The sequence below is a fragment of the Silurus aristotelis genome (genome assembly GCF_946808225.1).
Source record: "Silurus aristotelis genome assembly, chromosome: 18".
NCBI lineage: Eukaryota > Metazoa > Chordata > Actinopteri > Siluriformes > Siluridae > Silurus > Silurus aristotelis.
Genome location: NC_139591.1, coordinates 17256217 through 17274760, shown reverse-complemented (window position 1 = coordinate 17274760; position 18544 = coordinate 17256217). Strand labels below are relative to the sequence as shown.

The 18544-nt window shown below is 35.4% G+C and overlaps 1 protein-coding gene and 1 long non-coding RNA gene across 6 annotated transcripts; one reads left to right on the top strand and one right to left on the bottom strand.

Moving 5' to 3' along the window:
* Window positions 1-266: 266 nt before the first annotated feature.
* Window positions 267-16857, top strand: igsf5a (immunoglobulin superfamily, member 5a). Of its 5 annotated transcripts, none has more exons than XR_014537830.1 (10): window positions 267-477; window positions 2107-2187; window positions 7867-8178; window positions 12137-12427; window positions 13159-13290; window positions 14326-14350; window positions 14456-14541; window positions 14802-14872; window positions 14966-15563; window positions 16142-16857. XR_014537830.1 is itself a non-coding variant. In XM_083568571.1 (9 exons), exons 2-9 carry the CDS (start codon window positions 2142-2144, stop codon window positions 15062-15064), a joined length of 1062 nt encoding a protein of 353 aa, XP_083424697.1. In that variant the 5' UTR covers window positions 279-1714; window positions 1854-2141; the 3' UTR covers window positions 15065-15229. The 5 variants fall into 5 exon arrangements, 1 of the variants encoding a protein (XP_083424697.1); XR_014537833.1 differs by having other exon boundaries at window positions 277-477; window positions 14805-14872; XR_014537831.1 differs by lacking the exon at window positions 12137-12427 and having other exon boundaries at window positions 271-477; window positions 14805-14872.
* LOC310741120 lies at window positions 16619-18017 on the bottom strand. Its single transcript, XR_014537846.1, has 2 exons — window positions 17939-18017; window positions 16619-17144 (listed from the first exon to the last, which is right to left on the bottom strand). It is a non-coding gene; the product is annotated as an uncharacterized lncRNA (long non-coding RNA).
* Between the last annotated feature and the right edge of the window lie 527 nt (window positions 18018-18544).

Here is an 18544-nt window from a genome sequence, read left to right as displayed (position 1 = left end):
AATTATTTACGCATACCCAGGCATTCAGTCTCCAGTACACACCTGCTTATGACACGTGACTGTGATATATATATACAGTATATGTATTTGGTTGGGTTTGGTTGCAGGGAGACAAGTGTTTACTGTGTTTACATGCCAAAAAAGGGTGTATTGTACAAACTTCATTGTGAACACAATACTTCATGAGTTCAAAGTCATCATTCTGCTTGACAAGCCTCTTAAATCATTGACATTTTAGTGATCGTCATAAGTCGAGTTCCTCCCTTCGAGTTTTGCTATAGCCCAGCCTTCATGCAAAGCAGAGAGGTTAGACAGGTACCACTGCTCCCTTCTCTTTTGCCATATGTGTCATAAGAAGAATGCTGGATTTGGCCTCCATTCGGTCCAATGAGTAGAGATAAGTGGATATAAATCAGGAGAAGAATCTGTTCGTGGCTCTTCATTGCTTCTAAATAATCCTTTGGGTTGCTTTTTGGGGTAAGCATTTTTTGTTTTGAAAAGATTTTAAAGCATAATTAGGATTAAAAAAAGTAATGTCTTGAACCAAATCCTAACGTAGTTTAATTGAAGACCTACACTAGCCAATTCAAAGTAAACAATATTAAGAGATAATGGTGCATTTCCAAAAAGCTCTTTATTGAACTACCAATTTGCATACTTCTAAATATATTGATCTTGTATTCTACTGACTTTATTATACCTAAGTAACTAATATAAATAATCCATTGTTTAACACACAACTAAGTAGAATTGTATGTGTGATATACACATGTGATATACTACTTATTTCTACAATAGTTTGGTACAAATTACATCATGTGGAAAGTAACATTTATTACGTTCTTAAAACAGTTGTAAAAGCGATTGTCATTATGTCTAAAACATTTTTAGATATTTGAAGTTTATTAACAAAAATCACATTACACAGCTTGAAATAGAATTAATCAAAGATAACATACCATAAAAAAAACAATAACTAATATTTTCCATTAGCTAAGATTTGACTGCCTACACAGTTACTTTAGCTACTGGGATGGATGCTAGTCAACCTGGGGTTAGCAAACAAAACAGGTTGGTGTGGTTAAGTGAATGTTAGAAAATTATCTTACCTCAGCAAGCCTTTTCAAGTAACATGCATATGAGTCTGTGTATTAAATTATCTGTGTATGACTACGTGAGTTTTTTACTGAATGTGAAATGTAAGTATTTTACTGTGGTCCAGCCAGGGATGCTCAACAAGTGTCTGGTGGTGAATCTAGCACTAAATAATTTGTATAGGTAAGGGCAGGTGATGGATTGAAATAAATCTTGAGATTTAGTTCTACCAGTGGCGGGCTGTGCATTTGGTACCTGGGCCTTTAGTGGGGACCCAAATGAATTCACCTCTTAATACCACCACTATCACGTTACAATTATAGAAACCATAAATACTATAAGAAAAATGCAATATAACAACGTGTGAAATTACAGAGAGAGAGAGGCATTTCACATATGGAGGGTAAATACCATTTTACTAAAGCAAGAAACCCAGTTAAGACTTCAAACCTCTACACCACCACATGTCCCAACTACATAATCTGAAGCAGTGCAGAATCAATATTTGTCTACTAACATGACAAAAACATAAAAATGTAAATAAAATACAACCAACTCACAAGAGATGCATACTTATACTTTGCACCGCTCCTTTAGAGGCTGTAAGCCAGTGGTACCGCTCGTATTCACTGGTCTGGAAGTGGAGAACAAACCCTTTCCCACGAATACATTAATACAGTTTAATGGAACGAATATAAGAATTTATGATGTAAATGTAGATCAGTGTTTCTGATAGTGTTTAGGCTATGACCGCCCGCCACTGAGTTCTACATTCATGACCTTGATTAGATGGCAACTGAAACCTAAATATAATGTATTAGAGCTTGATCTGTAAACACGCAGCATACAGTGATTGAGACTAAAACAACATTTAATAAATCTAATTATGTACTCGATTATTCTAACATTTTTTTGAAGTATAAATATTCCTAAATAACACTTAAGTATGATAATAAAGTGCAATTTATTTGAGTGTTTTCCAGCTTTGATTTTGTTTCTATAAACCCTCAGCATTTAATTATTGGCATGAGCTTTTCTGAAGAAGCATGAGAACATTCATTCTTGCTGCTGCCTTGCTTTTCATCACAGAAGGTGAGTACTCTTGATTTTTCTTTATTCTTTATTTACTTCCTCAGGGCTCCGTGCCTTGTGCGTCTACATTTCACAGCCCACAGGAACATTTTCAAAAACAAAGATGAAAAAAAAAAAAAATCTAAAAAATTTAATCTTAGATGGTAGATTCTGAGATCTCTTTTAAACCACCAGCTAAGGAATGATGTTCTGCAAAATTACTACAATTGTTCATACAGAATGGTATGTCATGGCAGCTGGGTGACAGTACAAAAGTTCGGACTTTTTGACCAGTTAAATGAAAAAAGTTTTGATCCACATTTCTTGCTTTTAAATAGATGTTATGCGGGCATGTAAAAGATGTGTGAATGACATCATGAAACCAAAGTTTCTACTTCTGCATAATCAGTTATGAATACAAACTTTAATTCTAAAATAATTTCTAACGAATGAAGTACAGACCCAACACCTGTATTTAAAAAGTTATTATTATTTGTCATTGATGTGTATGTGATTTTAAACAGATTCTTTTGGTGTTCAGACTCGGCCAATAAAAACAAATCATTGCATTTGTTGAGCACTTGGAAAAATAGTACAAGCAATAGTAAAGTATTCAACTTCAGTACTACTTGAGTACAGTGCAAATTATTGAATACAGCAACCAACTGCAATGCCTTTGGTGGAGAAACTGAAAGTATATAGACTTCAACACACACTATACAATCAAAGAACAACAACAACAACAAAAAATTCTCAGATTATCAGATTTGGTATTTTGGGGGAAATGATACACAAACCTAGTCGTGCAATACAGACATGAAACCCAGACTTAAAAGAAAAGAATCCAGGACTACACCTGGTGATCTGTCTTTACTGTGTGTGTGTGTGTGTGTGTGTATGTATATATATATATATATATATATATATATATATATATATATATATGTGTGTGTGTGTGTGTGTGTGTGTGTGTGTGTGTGTGTGTGTGTGTGCGTGAGAAATTTTTCTTTCTCAGTAATGCATCATATACATCGCTGAACACTACAGATTTTTACACATTTCAGAAGTGTTCTGAGGTAGAGGGAGGATGAGCTGAGCTCCACCAAATAAATGTGCACTCTTCAGCAGAATTGGTCATGCTTCACTAAAATGACCGTGTTTAGATTAGATTAAATCTGTCAATGTGCAGGAAAAACATCATCATCTACATGATATAGATCTCTCCTCAAACGATTTCCTCTATTTGTCTTACAAAGTAGAGTCACAAATATCTCTGTAGAATTCCTGTGTTGGATTTGCTGCTGGAAGTCACATTCAAAAAAGCTACACCTTAACCAATCCTTTAAAAGTATGTTTACTGATAGTTCATGTAATAATAGAATATAGTATTTATGTGCAGGAACGAGACGCCATACCGATAATTCCGTCAGTGTTGCAAGTATCACTGCCTATTGTGTTTAGCACACATTAAGAACTGCTAACATTACTCAAAACATGTTAAACATATCTGCAAATGAGACAGTGCCCCCGTAAACAGGGTTGCCTTGACCTTTAAGTTTGTTTATTTGTTTAAGTTGAAACTGTTTCATCGATCACATTATCAGTCCCCAGGGGCTTTCAGAATGCGGGGCCCCAGGTGATTTCCTGTCTTGCCTGCTTTGTAGCATTCGATCAAATGCTAATATCTGCCTCAGAAACCATCTCTCAGTGATCTTCCTCTCATGTTTTTGTAAAGAACATCTCCAAAAAGTAACAGAGGCAAAATATGGCGTTTCTTTTAAAAACCTTGTAAAATATGAATATGCCAATATTTATAGGTTTCACTCAAGCCGTGAAACCTTGATACTCGAAGCACATACTGAGCAGTTCAGGTTTCTTTTTTTCTGCTTTCTAACGACGAGTGAAAACAGAGCCTGGCTACACCCAGCATGCCTATTTGTGTGACTCAGATACAAGTGGGTACATGCACGTCACCAAACTAAAGACTTAGTTTATTGCTCTGTACCGAAGGTCAGCCTTGTTAGCTCTGCTTCACTGTAACACACACTATTATAGCAATTCAAAAACTTAAATCTGAAAACTGTTCCTCACTTCCTTAACGGCACTTTATACACCTGACATCTAAAAATTATATTTTAAACAGCATATTAAAAATATTATTCTGGAGATTAAATGTTTCATGGCCACAATCTGGTATAATAAAGATACCAACATTACTGGAGAGCTTTAAGCAGGAGATTAATTTTAATCAAGATGGCTGGCATCTGAATCCATCATACTGATCTTATCTTAAAGTAAAAAAAAAATGTTGATCCCAAGAACATTCTCTGTTTATCCTGTATTCAGAAGTCCTTTATTAAACATGACAAATTAGACTACACCCTACAGTGTACTCAATGTTTACATAGCACATCACAACATTCCACCTTTTTATAATCACATAAATTGTTTTCTTAAACCTCACTGTGAGTTTAAAATATCCACTGTCCTACCTACACTAAGATGAACATGCCGTTGATCTCAATGTCTTCAAGCGATTATACTGTGGTGGGCAGCCAGCGTAATTGTAATTAATGTAAAAAACTGCTCTGCAGGTGATGTCTGAAAACATAACGAAAAAGCGAGGATGAGGTGGAGAAGACTTCTTTCTACAACTGCATTTTCTAAAATGAATCAAGGCTATTTGTATTACCTTCTCCACATTCTTCTCAACACAGACTCAATTCTTCAGTGATAATTAGTGCCTCTAATAAAGACAAAGTGTTTATTTCAAGGCCGGAGGGTTCAACCTCACTGAGAGTCTACAAAACACAGAATTAGACATGAAACAGCCTAGACCTCAAAAACATCTTTACCAAATTTGCTCATTCTCTTATAGCACAACTCTTACTAACCTTGTCTTGTCCCACAGTAAGAGAGCCATAACCATTGTTTGATGACAACCAGGTCTTATGGCTTATCTGAAAATATGAAATACTGTAAATCTTTACATTCTGAATCATTTAATGGAATAATTTAATCATCTAAGGTTTATAAAATTAATCATAAAAAATATGATTATAATATATAAAACTTTCTTTTCGGCTTCTCCCGTTAGGGGTCGCCACAGCGGATCCTCCGCACGTTTGATTTGGCACATGTTTTACGCTGGATGCCCTTCCTAACGCAACCCTCCCCAATTTATCCGGGCTTGGGACCGGCACTAAGAGTGGCTGGGGATGGTTCCCTGACCGGGAATCGAACCCGGGTCGCAGCGGTGGGAGCGTATATGAAATATATAAAATAAATAACAGTTATGATACAGTCAGCCAGTAACTGATGCAAAATAAACATGGACAGGACGATCCTGAGAATTTGTTTCAGAACCAGAGACATTTTCTTCCTTGGCTCGGTTTGTTTAGGCATATGTGAGCATTGGATCCACACCAAAACAATTGCTCCTAGACAACCTGAACGAGGTGGTCTCAGCCCGATTGTAAACAAACTCTAGGGTGGTTCGCTTGTGGTGTGAAAGCAATTATACCAAATTATAAAAGTTAACTGCTATTAATGAGATATTGTTTGATTAAAATATGTTTGTTTGTTACACCTCACTTTCCTGATGAGTGTGACTGACATGCTGCAAGCATAGAGATGTATTTGCTCTATCTTGTTTAGGACATAAAAACTAAATACAATGAAAAAATACACATTATTATTGTAGTTTTACCTATTGAAAGTCAATTTTAAACAATAAAACAAGGGTTTTGTTAAAAATAACAACACACTGGCATTCTTTATTCAAGTCAAACATCAAGAAAATCTTCTTATCATGTTCTCATAAAACAGGTATAAGCTACACACAACCTAAATCTGAACAAGCATGTAATGTGATGCATAAAAGCAATTATCTTAACCTTGTATGGCTAAATATAATTTTATCTCCAGTATCATGATGTATGTATCTATAATGTCAAATATAGAGGGATCATAGCTAATCTGTGATCCATACAAACCAAGGCCCCATGTTTCAAAATGTGATTTTTGAATTACTTGCAAAGTTTAACCATTTTAAAATTCAAGTTTATCATTGGCACGTGACTTTAAGTTCTGTTAGTTTAAACAGTCATGTGATTTTTACCCTTTTAGGCAAAGAAGTCGAACATAATTGAGTGTCCTGAATGCTGCACATTAGACTTTAAGCACTGCATATTTCATTTGTATATGTTCTACTGGGTTTATCTATGCCTGTAATTTATTTTCTGTGCAGAGGCACTCCCCTCCAAAATCACACCAATCATTCCACAATTAAGCATACTTTACAGATAAAGCTATTCAATCACCTGGTAAAATTGTTTTCACTTTGCTTATATATTGAAGAAAACCAAAATATCGCAATGTCTTTTTTTTCTTTTTTGAATTTTGTGCAGCCCTGTTACCTTGGGTAACAATTAATATTACCTTTAAAAAGTTCTGGGTACAGCTTTGTTAAACAGTTTCACTTAAACATTAACAACTCACCTTTTAAATCATTGATTAATCTCTCAAGTGCATTTGTGTCTTTCTTCTGAAGGGAAAACTGTATGGCCTTCTACAGTGGCTTGGTCTGTTTCCCTTCACTGCCTCACTGCAGCCATGATTTTATGTGCTGCTCTGCTGTTATAGAAAAAAATGCCCTCAAACATTTCAATTGTCATATTATTCAGCAAGTTACAAAAAAGCAATATAGATACAAAAAAATCGACATCAGGAGCCCTATACAGATACAACTCAATTAAAATACAGATAGTGGTGTTACACTGTTATTGTCTGTAAATGTTCCTGCATTGGCTTCTTTTTTGAGCAATATGAGCAATATAGTTGAGGAATATAGTTGCTGGCTTGAAGTTTGATGGCATCAGCGTCATTAACTGTTTAGGGATTCAAGGGATAGACTCCGGCCATAACTATGACTAGGATTTTTCTTTTTAACAGAAGATTTATTTAACTGTTGTTAGCCATAGAGAAAAACATGTCTCTTTGACAGCTAGCTTATACTGAGTAGATTCTTGCCAGAACCAATTTTAGTGAACATACATTTACATTTGTGGCATTTAGCAGATGCCCTTGTCCAAAGTGACAAAAGTGCTTGTACAAAAGTGCTTTGAGTCTCTAGCAATGAATAAATCTACACTGGTATGCTAGATTATAAATTTAAGATAAATCAGCCCACAACTCTGTTGAGTTTTTTTTTTTTTTTTTTTAAACAACGCAAACTTGGAATGTGTTAGTTTAAGTGTTTCAGGAAGAGGTACGTCTTCAAACGCTGCTTGAAGAATAATAACTTTTAAAATATACAATAACTCCTGTCAAGTGGCTGTCTCTTTACTGCAAGGATAAAGACCTTACTGAATGGGATTTGGGTAGTGAATCTGAGAATGAAGGTAATCCTGGTAGTGGACTTTACAATCAATATTTACTAAAGAATTAGTAATCAAAATTAGTAATCAAAGAATTACTAAACAGTATTTGTTGTGTACTGTTATGTTAATATACAATGCATTATTGTTTTTTAACAAGATAAACAAGAATGAGTTAACTGTATCTCAGTTTAATCACCAGCAATTTTTTTCTCTCACAAAAATGCCATGAAATTCGCCAATAAATCCATGATGATGTATGTAGAAAGTCTTTATTAAAGATCAGATCTCAAGATCTTATGATGTACTTTTTTTTTTCCAGGCGTCAGAGCTCAAGTGCTGACACCTACAAATGAAACGGTGCTGCAAAAGTTCGATGCCACGTTCAACTGCAGCATAAGTAATCCTGGATGGAATTTCATGACCTGGACTGTGAACGGACGCTTAGTCCTCAATATTTTAGAGCTGTCGGGCCCAGTCGCTGGTTCTTCCCGTTACTCTGCCACAAATTACTCCACTGCAGGACAAGGCATATGGGGGATAACTATCAAGGGCGTTACAGTAGACGATGCTGGACAAGTGGGATGTCAGGTGCTGGACAGTCTGCCTGTGTTTGCTACACTGACCGTCCAGCGTGAGTGAAATTTATATTGAAATCTTATTTTCATGTGCATTTATACTTATCACGTTAAACAGATGCCCGCATCTAGAGTGACTTACAAAATTATTTTAATTCTCCATTATTAAATACATTCTGATGTTTTGAGGACCTAAGACCAGGAATAAGAACACCATCCGCCTTAAACTCATTTGAAATAAAATTAGAAAGCATTGTTTTGTTTTTAAAAACTGAGTTTAATAACCTCTGGAAGAGGTAGGTCTTTCGCTGTTGTTTGAGGACTGCTAGAGATTCAAGTGGAAGCTCAAGTAATCATCAGTGTAATAAATCTGATGTGGAGACCTACATGAAGCCAGTGAAGAGATCGTAGCAGGATCAGTTGAAAAGGTCAATGGAAGTGATATCAAATAGTAGTTGATGTTTGAGCGATTGGGAGTGAATTCCTTCAGGATGGAGATGCTTGCTTCCTTGGACATGGTAGGAACATGCCAAGATAATGCCATTAGTTGATGGTCTTGTTGAAGGGCAGGTGGTGGGATTGCTGGACAAGATGACTTGCAGAACCTTTTCTGTTGCCTTGACTTGACTTGATAAATTAGAAAATTAAGTAAGAAAGATGGAGAAACCTGAAAGTAAAGTGTAGAAGTTGAAGTAGGGGTAAAGGTCTGGCAGAATTTTCACCAATTTGTTCGTTAGAGAAGGTGGCAAAATCTTCAGCTGTCAGGGAAGATGAAGCAAGAGGATTGAGCAATGAAGAACATATGTTGTGAAGTGTACATCTTGTGCAAACACTTCCAGTTTTTTGTTGGTAGATAGTTTAGCAGAAGAAACTTCAAATGAGAATTTGGATAGGAGATCCAACAGTATGAGGACAGATCAATGTCACAATGTGATCTCTTCCACTTTCTCTCCACTGCTCTTGATTCAAAGTTAACCAAGTCAGCCAGCCGGACTGACAAAGCAAACAAGCTAGCAGAGAAGCCATTTTGTCTTAGCCTTTTATAATTAATTTTTATTAGCCTATATTCTTAAAATCAAGAGTTGTAGCTTAACTTGCTAGCTAACCTTGCATTAGGCTAAATGCATGCTTGTGTTGTGTGAGCACACTGTGTGTGAAGACATGCATGAGACTAGCTTCTGCTTAAAATGAGATGAAGACCTTTGACTGCTGATTCGGCACTAGACCCTTAGAACCACTTTGCTTCATGCAAGGCTTTATTACTGTGTTCAACCTATAAAATAATAAAAAGTATCGATCTTCAGCTAAACACTTCTTAGTTTAGATGTCAGTGAAGAATATTTTCCAACTCATTACTTCAGTTTAGAGGTGCAGTGAAGAGTCAGATTCATTTAGCAGGTCGCAGTTAAATAAGAACAAATCTGGGGTTTACTGTGGAAAAGAATCTATTGCCAAATTAAATACTTATGACTGTTATTCATGTGCTTGTGTGTGCTAATACTTTGTGATTACCTAGACGGTTTTCTTTTTCTTTTTTTTTTTTTTTTTACATTTTATGTTTTATGAGAAATCTATGTATTAATCTAAAAATCTATAAATCTAAAACCAGGCTAAAAATGAAACATGTTTACCCTAACTTTCCGAACAATCAATATTTTATTGACAGTTCTAAAATGTTTGTCATTTTGGCAGTTAAATAACTTAACATTTCTACAAACTACCATTCAATGTACATATTTTATTGACAGTTCAGCAAACCAAGCATGGCATTTCTTTAGAAAGTTCTTTATTTCAAGAATAGGTTGAGGTGCTCCTACTAAAATCTTGATGGAAAATGTTCCTTACGATGCAAGCTATATATTACCCATCTTATATTTAGCTAGCTTTGAACAAGCTATAAACAAACAATGAAAAGGCAAGCTAAAAATGAACAAACTAATGATTAAAAAGCTAACTAATAGCTCAGAGCTACTGATATTGTTTTGGGAAAAATATTATTAGAAAAAGTACATTACAATCTTAGCATTGTGGTCATTTAAAATGAAAAATAAAGTAAAATCTCCACACTGGACCTAATGTATATATTCATGCTTACGGATCATTCATCGCTAATCAAATGCTCAGTGCAGCGTGATATATTAGTTAAGCAGGGTGTGTGTAGCTTTAGGTTGGCTCAGTGTGTAGCTGCACAGAATAAGACCTTGAGCACCAGTGTAGCTCTTGAGTTATGCTGTACACGTATTGGAATGCTTTGAGTGGATATTGATGTATAGTGTGTGCTGTGTTTCTTTTTTCTTCTGCATTAAATACATGTTACTCCAGTGCTCCTAAACAACTCAGCACTTTCAGCATCTCCTGGGAAATCATAGTAACTCAGGGGAAGAAAGCTGTGTGTGGAAACGCATTCTAGTAGTGATGCTTAGAATGATAGTGTGATGCCATCTAATATAATATAGCAGTATCGGAGGCATGGCCATTAACTATTAAGTGAATTGTGTACCAATGAACAGGAAAAAAGAAACTGTTGCATATGAGAGCACATTGTTTCTGCAAATATTGTGCACGAGTACTAAGATGCAAGCCTAGTTCATAATAATGATGCAACCAGCATAAATATTACAAAACTATTTAATGGCATTCTTGATTGAACAGTACTACAAAAAAATATTGTACCTGTACCCAGTCTGACAAATGGTGTCAATGCATCCCAAGCAGAGTTATGATATAAATACCTAAGGACTTCTTAGAGACCATTCCATCAGCTCTCTATTCCTAATCTAGCTCTATCTACCTGCTGAGATGATCACTGACTGTGTGAGTAAGCAAGATTTATCAACCAAATAAAAACAAAACTAAGCAGCAAGAAAAAAAGTATATCAACTACAGAAAGATAACAGTACCTTGCTTGACTTGTGCTTTATTCCATAAACAATAATGTAAGTAGAAACAGGCAAAAATATGAAGTTTGTCTTTTTTTTTACGGGAAAATAATAATTTTTGTGTGATCACCTTTCTCTATGTGTATTGTGTAATGAATAAGACTGTTGTGTTGTTTTGTTTTGGGTTCAGATCAGTGTTATTTACATGGCATCATTATTATTGCAGATCTGTTTTCACCCGTGTCCTGGCATTGTTTTTTACCCAGTTGTGCTCACCTGTTCTGTATTAGCTCATTTATTAGTTTGTATACATATATCCTGCTGTGTTTCACCAAAGACTTTAATCATGCCGTTTGGTCTATGCTAATGTGATAAAAGCCTACACAGGGGGACGCATGCCATAGTAATTTTTAGGGCTGGTTTAAAAATGTAATATAGTAACTTTATATAATCTCTTTAAATGGTCATTATAGACCAAGTGACACCAGTTTGTTCCTGTGATTATTTGCAGTTATTACTGTGAAGGTATAAATGTGTGCAAGCTGATTTATGAAAATATTTACAACAGGTTTATGGTCTTGTTTAGTTTAGCTATATTGTATGGTGACATTGAGTAAAAGACAGGAGGCGGAGTTGGAGGTGGCAGACCTGAAGATGTTGAGGTTTTTCGTTGGGAGTGACAACGATGAACAGGATTAGAAATGAGTTTATTAGAGGGACAGCGCATGTAGGACGTTTTGGAGACAAGGTGAGGGAGGCAAGATTGAGATGGTTTGGACATGTGCAGAGGAGGGACATGGCGTATATCGGTAGGAGAATGCTGAGGATGGAGCCACCAGGAAGGAGGAAGAGAAGGGCAAGGAGCAGGTTTATGGATGTGGTGAGGGAAGACATGCAGGTAGTTGGTTTGAAAGAGGCAGATGTAAAGGACAGGGAGGTATGGAGATGGATGATCTGCTGTGGCGAACCTTAATGAGAGAAGCTGAAAGAAGAAGAAGAAGAAAAATGGTCTTGGCTTTTTCACCAGCTTTGTCCTTGGATTAATTTCTGCCTCGTCTTGAGTCAACAATTTTGCAAATGACAAAATAAATGAGGAACGACTTGACTTTAACACTTATTTAATGTCTGTCCCCAGAGAATGGCACCGTGGCAATTACAGGGTCAAACCGCACAGCTACAGAAGGAGATCAGGTCACGTTCCAGTGTCTTGCAGCTAACTGGTTACCAGCACCACAGATATCCTGGGCTTTGAATGGCATAACTGTGAACAAAACGCTCTATAACACAAGCTCGGTGGCAAGCGGAACTCTCATGAACTCCAATAGCACTCTCACGATCACCGCCAAGAGCAATGTTTCTGTTGCCTGCCTCGCATCTATTTCCACTCTTCCATCGCCTGAAATCAGCACCATCTTCCTGACCGTCCGTAAGACATTATTTTGCAATGTCCAGCTTTATTCAGTGTAAAATAAGAAGTGGAAAAAGAAACTAAAATATTCTGACTTGCAATTAAATGAGCCTCATTTATCCATCTTTCAGCAAAATTGTGTGTGAATGTTTTCATTAACAAAACCTAAGTAAAAAGATTTACAAATATTTCAGTTACACATCATAGTAAAGTTAATACATTTTGCCAAATGTGTTAAGGGCACAGCTGATTTACATTTACAGCCATTGCAATGCTTTAGCTGCCATATTTTCCTCATTTACAGGGTGCCATTACTTTTGATTTAGTAAAATGTCCAGTTTTATTCATTGTAATTTGTGTATTTGTTTTGAAATCACTTTGGCTCAAGTCATTAACCACTTGAGCCAAATTAATTAAATAGGTGTTTAATTGGTTAAATGTAGCAATCGATACATAAAATCTTAGCAACTCGTCAATAATTATACTTGGACAATTACGGTTTAGATTATTCACCTTATATGTAAATTTGGGAAGTGTATGGAAATTTTGGTAATTTGGGAATATGTAATGAATTCCTCTTTATCCAATTTGACAACCAATGATAAAAATAATGCATGTGACCGTGAGGATATGTTCCATCATGCATCTCCAAAGGAAATTATTGGCAACTGAAATAAACACAGCATAACTAATAAGTTAAATCGCTTGAATTTATTAATGCCATTATTTCCATTTTCGTGTTGTTGCAGAGAAGGCCGTGCTTTTGGCATCCAGAGACCAGACCGTGTTAATAGCGATCACCGTGGCCTTCAGCCTGGCTGCACTTTTATTCCTCCTCATCTACGGGATCATCTTTTTCTGTAAGAGGCGAAGGAAGAAGAGTAAGTGCTCTGCTTGTCATTTATCATATACAATGGATGATAAAAGTTTAATAAAGTCGTTGCTTAGGCTTTCAGTGCAAGAGGGATTTAGTTAGATTAGCACTCAAGATCAGTCTTTTATCAGAGGTATAAGACATGGATATAATTAAAAACGTGGCATCCACATCAGATTACATGCTGTTAACAAATAGCTTCTATTTAAACGAAGGACTGAGTGCAACACCATCGGCAGTTGTTGTGAGAAAAAAATACAGCATGATATGAAGAAGTGGGAAGTGAAACTGGGGCTGATTGATTCCAAAATCCAGACTGCAATTTCATGCAGCCTATCAGTGACAATTGTGTCATGTGTTTACTCTGTGACATGTGATAATAGTGTGATAAATTATGTTATAATATAATGTTCTGGGACATTGTGGGTGTTGTCCTGCATTTTTTCTTTACAAACATTTTTTTGTTTTTCTTTCTTAAATAAATAATAATAAAAATTATATGTTGTGTTAAATCTTATTTAAATCAAATGTAACTACTTTTTATGTGGCATGTGTATTGTGTATTATAGAAATGTTTTCAAATAAGATATGGCATTTTGGTTTTATCGCCCATCTCTAGTCACTGTACACCCCAGTAACCAGATTGTTCGGGACTAAAATGCAGTTTCGGTCAGCCATGATTTGTGGTGTTTTAAGTTGCTGCGTGTATTCTATTGAGCAGACTGATGGAATGTTATCATGGCAGCCATCTTGGACATGCAAAACTGCATTTTTCTCTTAAGTTTTGGTATCACTCTTTCTTCTAGACATTGCCTTTGCAAGACTAAGCTTAAAGATATGATTGTGTGTTTCATTTCATCATACAGGCCACTAAATGTTTTACATATGTTTATATCAAAATGTAAATTTGTCTCAGTAAAGCTGCTTTGGGACAATGCCCATTGTTAAAAGTGTTATACAAATGAAACTGAATTGAAAAAAATTAAAAACACAACAATGAAAAACTATATAAAAGGCTAACTTTGACATTCCTGCTTTTCAGGATCAAGCTATCAGAATGAATTGAGGTATGCACACTAAAAAGCACAAAACATATGAAAGTTGATATAATTCTTGCTAGTTATTTATTCATTCTCATGTTTCGCCTTAATACTTGGGTATTTTTCTTATAGAGCTCTGTCTCAGAGACAGCACGCTGGATACCCTGGGAGAGGAGGGGTACGGGAGAACTTTGGATATGTTGAAGACAGTTCCACAGGTTTGACACGTACACAACACACAGACACAAATAGAGAATAATGCACAGTAGTCACATGGAGATGTTTCTAATTGCTGGTCACAATGCTAAGAGTCATATAACATTATATGAACATAGAACAAACAAATTGGTGTTGTTTATTATTTCATATTTAATCAGAGCACTATTTGAAGGAAACGTTACGATTAATTTTAGAAAGACTTAACACGTAAAACTTAATAAAGCCTCTGCACGACTCATTGTGAATATTATTATTACAGCAGATAACCTTGACGGGGTGTATACCATCAGCCGCTTCAACACCATCAGAGACAATGGCACAAATTTTCAGGTAGCACTGCAAAGTAATGTACTTTTGTAATGTGTAACTGATACCACACCTCTTGAACAAATCTTCTGCTAACTTCATGTCCTTATTTTCTAGCCTGCTGAAATTAAGCCAAACCGATACAACAGTCCTTCTTACTCTTCTTTCGACGACAAACCTGGGTTTTTAAATCACAGACATTTGACTATTGTGTGAATGGACAAATCACACACACACACACACACACACACACACACACACACACACACACACACACACACACACACACACACACACACACATATATATATACGCACACACACGAGGTGGTATCAAAAAAGTTTAGAGACTAGCTCTGTTTAAAAGAAAGTATGCTATCAACTTTAAAATAGTCCCCTTGCACAGCAATACAGTGCAATATCCAGCATTCCTGCCCCTTCTGAAACATGTCCTGGAAGTCTCCTGCGGTTCGCACTGGATCCCCAGTAATAGTGACCTTTGAGCTGGATCGTCATCTTTTGGAGGAGGGCAAAGTCAAATCTGGCAAATAGGGTGGGTGCGGATGTGAGATCATGTGGATTGTTCTCCGTCGATCAACATGCACGAGTTAGCGAATGGCGGAGCACCTTGAAGGTCTTCCTGATTGCTTGTCATTTTCAAATAATGTTTTTCTGCTTTTAAAGCAACGTAAACGTACGTCATGTCAAACATCTCTGTGCTAGATTTGCACAGATTTAAGCAGACTTTCACGTTAACATTGAAGTTGCTGTCGCATGTGGTCAGTATAACACCAGTTAGGACCGTTGGTCTCAAAACATTTTGTTTTGATACCACCTCATATATGTAGGTATGTGTGCAATATATATATATATATATATATATATATATATATATATATATATATATATATATATATATATATATATATATATATATATATATATATATATTATAACTGTAATGTATATAAAAGAGATTCTATAGGAGATTTTATGGTTTGTTTACATGTACAGAACCCATGCACTGCCTAGATTTACTATTTGAAAAGAGTTTTTTAATAAAATGTTCCAATTAATGGACATTTTGTTAAATATAAACAGGGAAATGTGTCAAGTTTGTATATCAGAAGATAGAATTGTGGTCAGTGTTTTTTATCAGGTATCGGAAGAAAGATTTGGAACTTGAATGAGGCATTAAAATGATTAATTAAGTCACTAGTGTTTATTAGGATGGATAGTTTCTCAAAAACAAAGCTGTTAGTTGTTTTTTACAAATGAATGTTTATATTAATAGGTGATGAAATGAAGTATATTGAGATGAATAAATGTGTTTGAAAGAGTGTGCGCACTGTATGTCAATAGTGGAGGCAAAACATTTTTGGTAATTATGCAAATCCAATTTTGCTCAATGAATGAGATTGACTGCAATTCGGTGTCGCATGACTGCAACAGACTGATGAATGCAATGCTGCACCAAATTCTGAAGCAATATAATGCTTTTATTCTTAAAAAAGAACGATAAAAGCAAAATGTTTTTAATTTAACAGGACACAATATAGATGTTATGTTTTACCTTTTAGCAGTCTGATTGCTTTGCAACCTGACATGGAATATTTTCCATGGTCTAGGTCCATTTGTAGTTTTAACTCATAACGAGTCACTGACACTAAATACCTAATAAAAACCTAAAAGTCTTTATTATACAATCAAAGTGTCTAATCATAATGGATCTTCCTTCTCTCAGCCTTTTATATGTTTTTTCATAGCATGCACTAGCTGCTTATAATCTACCTGAGTAAACCACAGGAGGGATGTTTTTGTGATACAAAAAAGTAAACATTCTCTTAACACCTGCTGGGTTTTAGAACAAAACATATATGCACACACTAGTCAATAATCGTGTATTTATTTCGCTATAAAGTTTTTGAAGGGATACATTTTAACACAATCTTTCTGAATACCATTGTTTATTTATTTTGTACATCAAATTAAATTAAGTGGTTAAAGTCAGCACTGTGTTCTTGTATACTTTTTTTGTTGCTCAAACAGCGCATGGCACTCGCCACTTAGTGAGACTCTCAGCTTTATTCCTGGTGTGGCCTGGTGTAAGTCAACAGAGTAATTTTGACTGATGACCTTTTAATATACTGTAGGGCATTAAACTTCACAAAGCTGTTCATAGAGAGCTGTGGTGGCTGCATGTGTTGCGCCCTTACCACCTGATAAGAGGAGATGTGAAGAATTAATAAAACACAGGACATGGAGCTGCTGCTTTACCATCAGCGTCACTGTATTTTCTGACATAAAAATTTTAACATTTTAGCACATTTTTTATTACGTTTTTTCCATCTCAACATAGCCGAAACATAAGTGACATGAGTGTTAAAACTACATGAAATATATATTTTAACAGGCAACATGTGCATGGTAATTTCCTTTATAATTTTCTTTCAAACATAACCTGTACAGATGTTCCACAGTTTATGCACCTTTTGACCCATTCCAGATATATTTTCAGTGTTTATAAGGTTTCAGAGAACTTAACAGTAATATTTATAACAATAAAAACTTTTTTATGCATTATATATACACTCACATAAGTAAAAATTACGTAAACTGTTACAATCGATTTTATGTACACATTTTTTAATACAGGGAGGTATATTAAACTCCATTTAATCAAAGATTTAACTTTTAGAACACACATTTCGAACTGATAAATTGTTTTTACATTTACATATCACAAATGTTATATTTGTATTTCGCCCAAATACATTACATCGTATTCACTGACTACGAGAAGACTTTGTCTTCATCATTAGCATGGAATGTGTGATTATTGTGTAATGTAATGTTATTTTTGTCTTTACTTTTGAGAGTCACTAACAGCTGAAACCAAATTCCTTGTGTGTGTCAACACACTTGGCCAATAAACCTGATTCTGATTAGCACAAGAGGTGCACAATGAACTCAATACAAACTGTTAGACATCCAGAAACAACAATGCACCCTTTGAAGGATAGCATTTGCATTTCTCATGACTTTAACACATTTAGACTGCATTCTTAATACATTTACATGAATTTCATACCTGATGAGGGGAGCTGTGAATGATTAATAAAACGCAGAACACGGAACTTCTGCTTTACCACCAGAGTCTCTGTCCCCCCCCCCCCCCCCCCCCCAACAGGTAAACAATTCCCAAGGGTGAACAATGAAGCAAACATTGGATCTTTCAAGGCTGAGCAGGGAACATTATTTATTTAACAATTTATATTGTTATTTTAATAAGGAACAAATGATTCAAATAGATAATTATAAATCATATACAAATGTATATTTTCTTTCTAACCATTTGCTTTTACACCAATTCTGTATTAGATACAGGTCATGGAGAACATAACCATCTTGCCAAAATAATTAAGGTTACAGTTTACAAGGAACAATTTAATTATTAATGTTACAGGGCCAAGCAACAGATATTCTTCTTATGCTTCTTCTTCTGGCTTGGTTGTTTGAATACACCATTTGGTAAAAATATTTTAAATTTGAGATATTGATTGAGGAGGATCTAAGGAACATTCTGACCAAATATAGACTGAGTGTAGCTAAAGCCTTAGTGCCACCACTGTGGCAAATTTTGGCCAAATTTGGAAATATTTATATTGTCATATCTTTTGAATTGTGTGTCCAAATG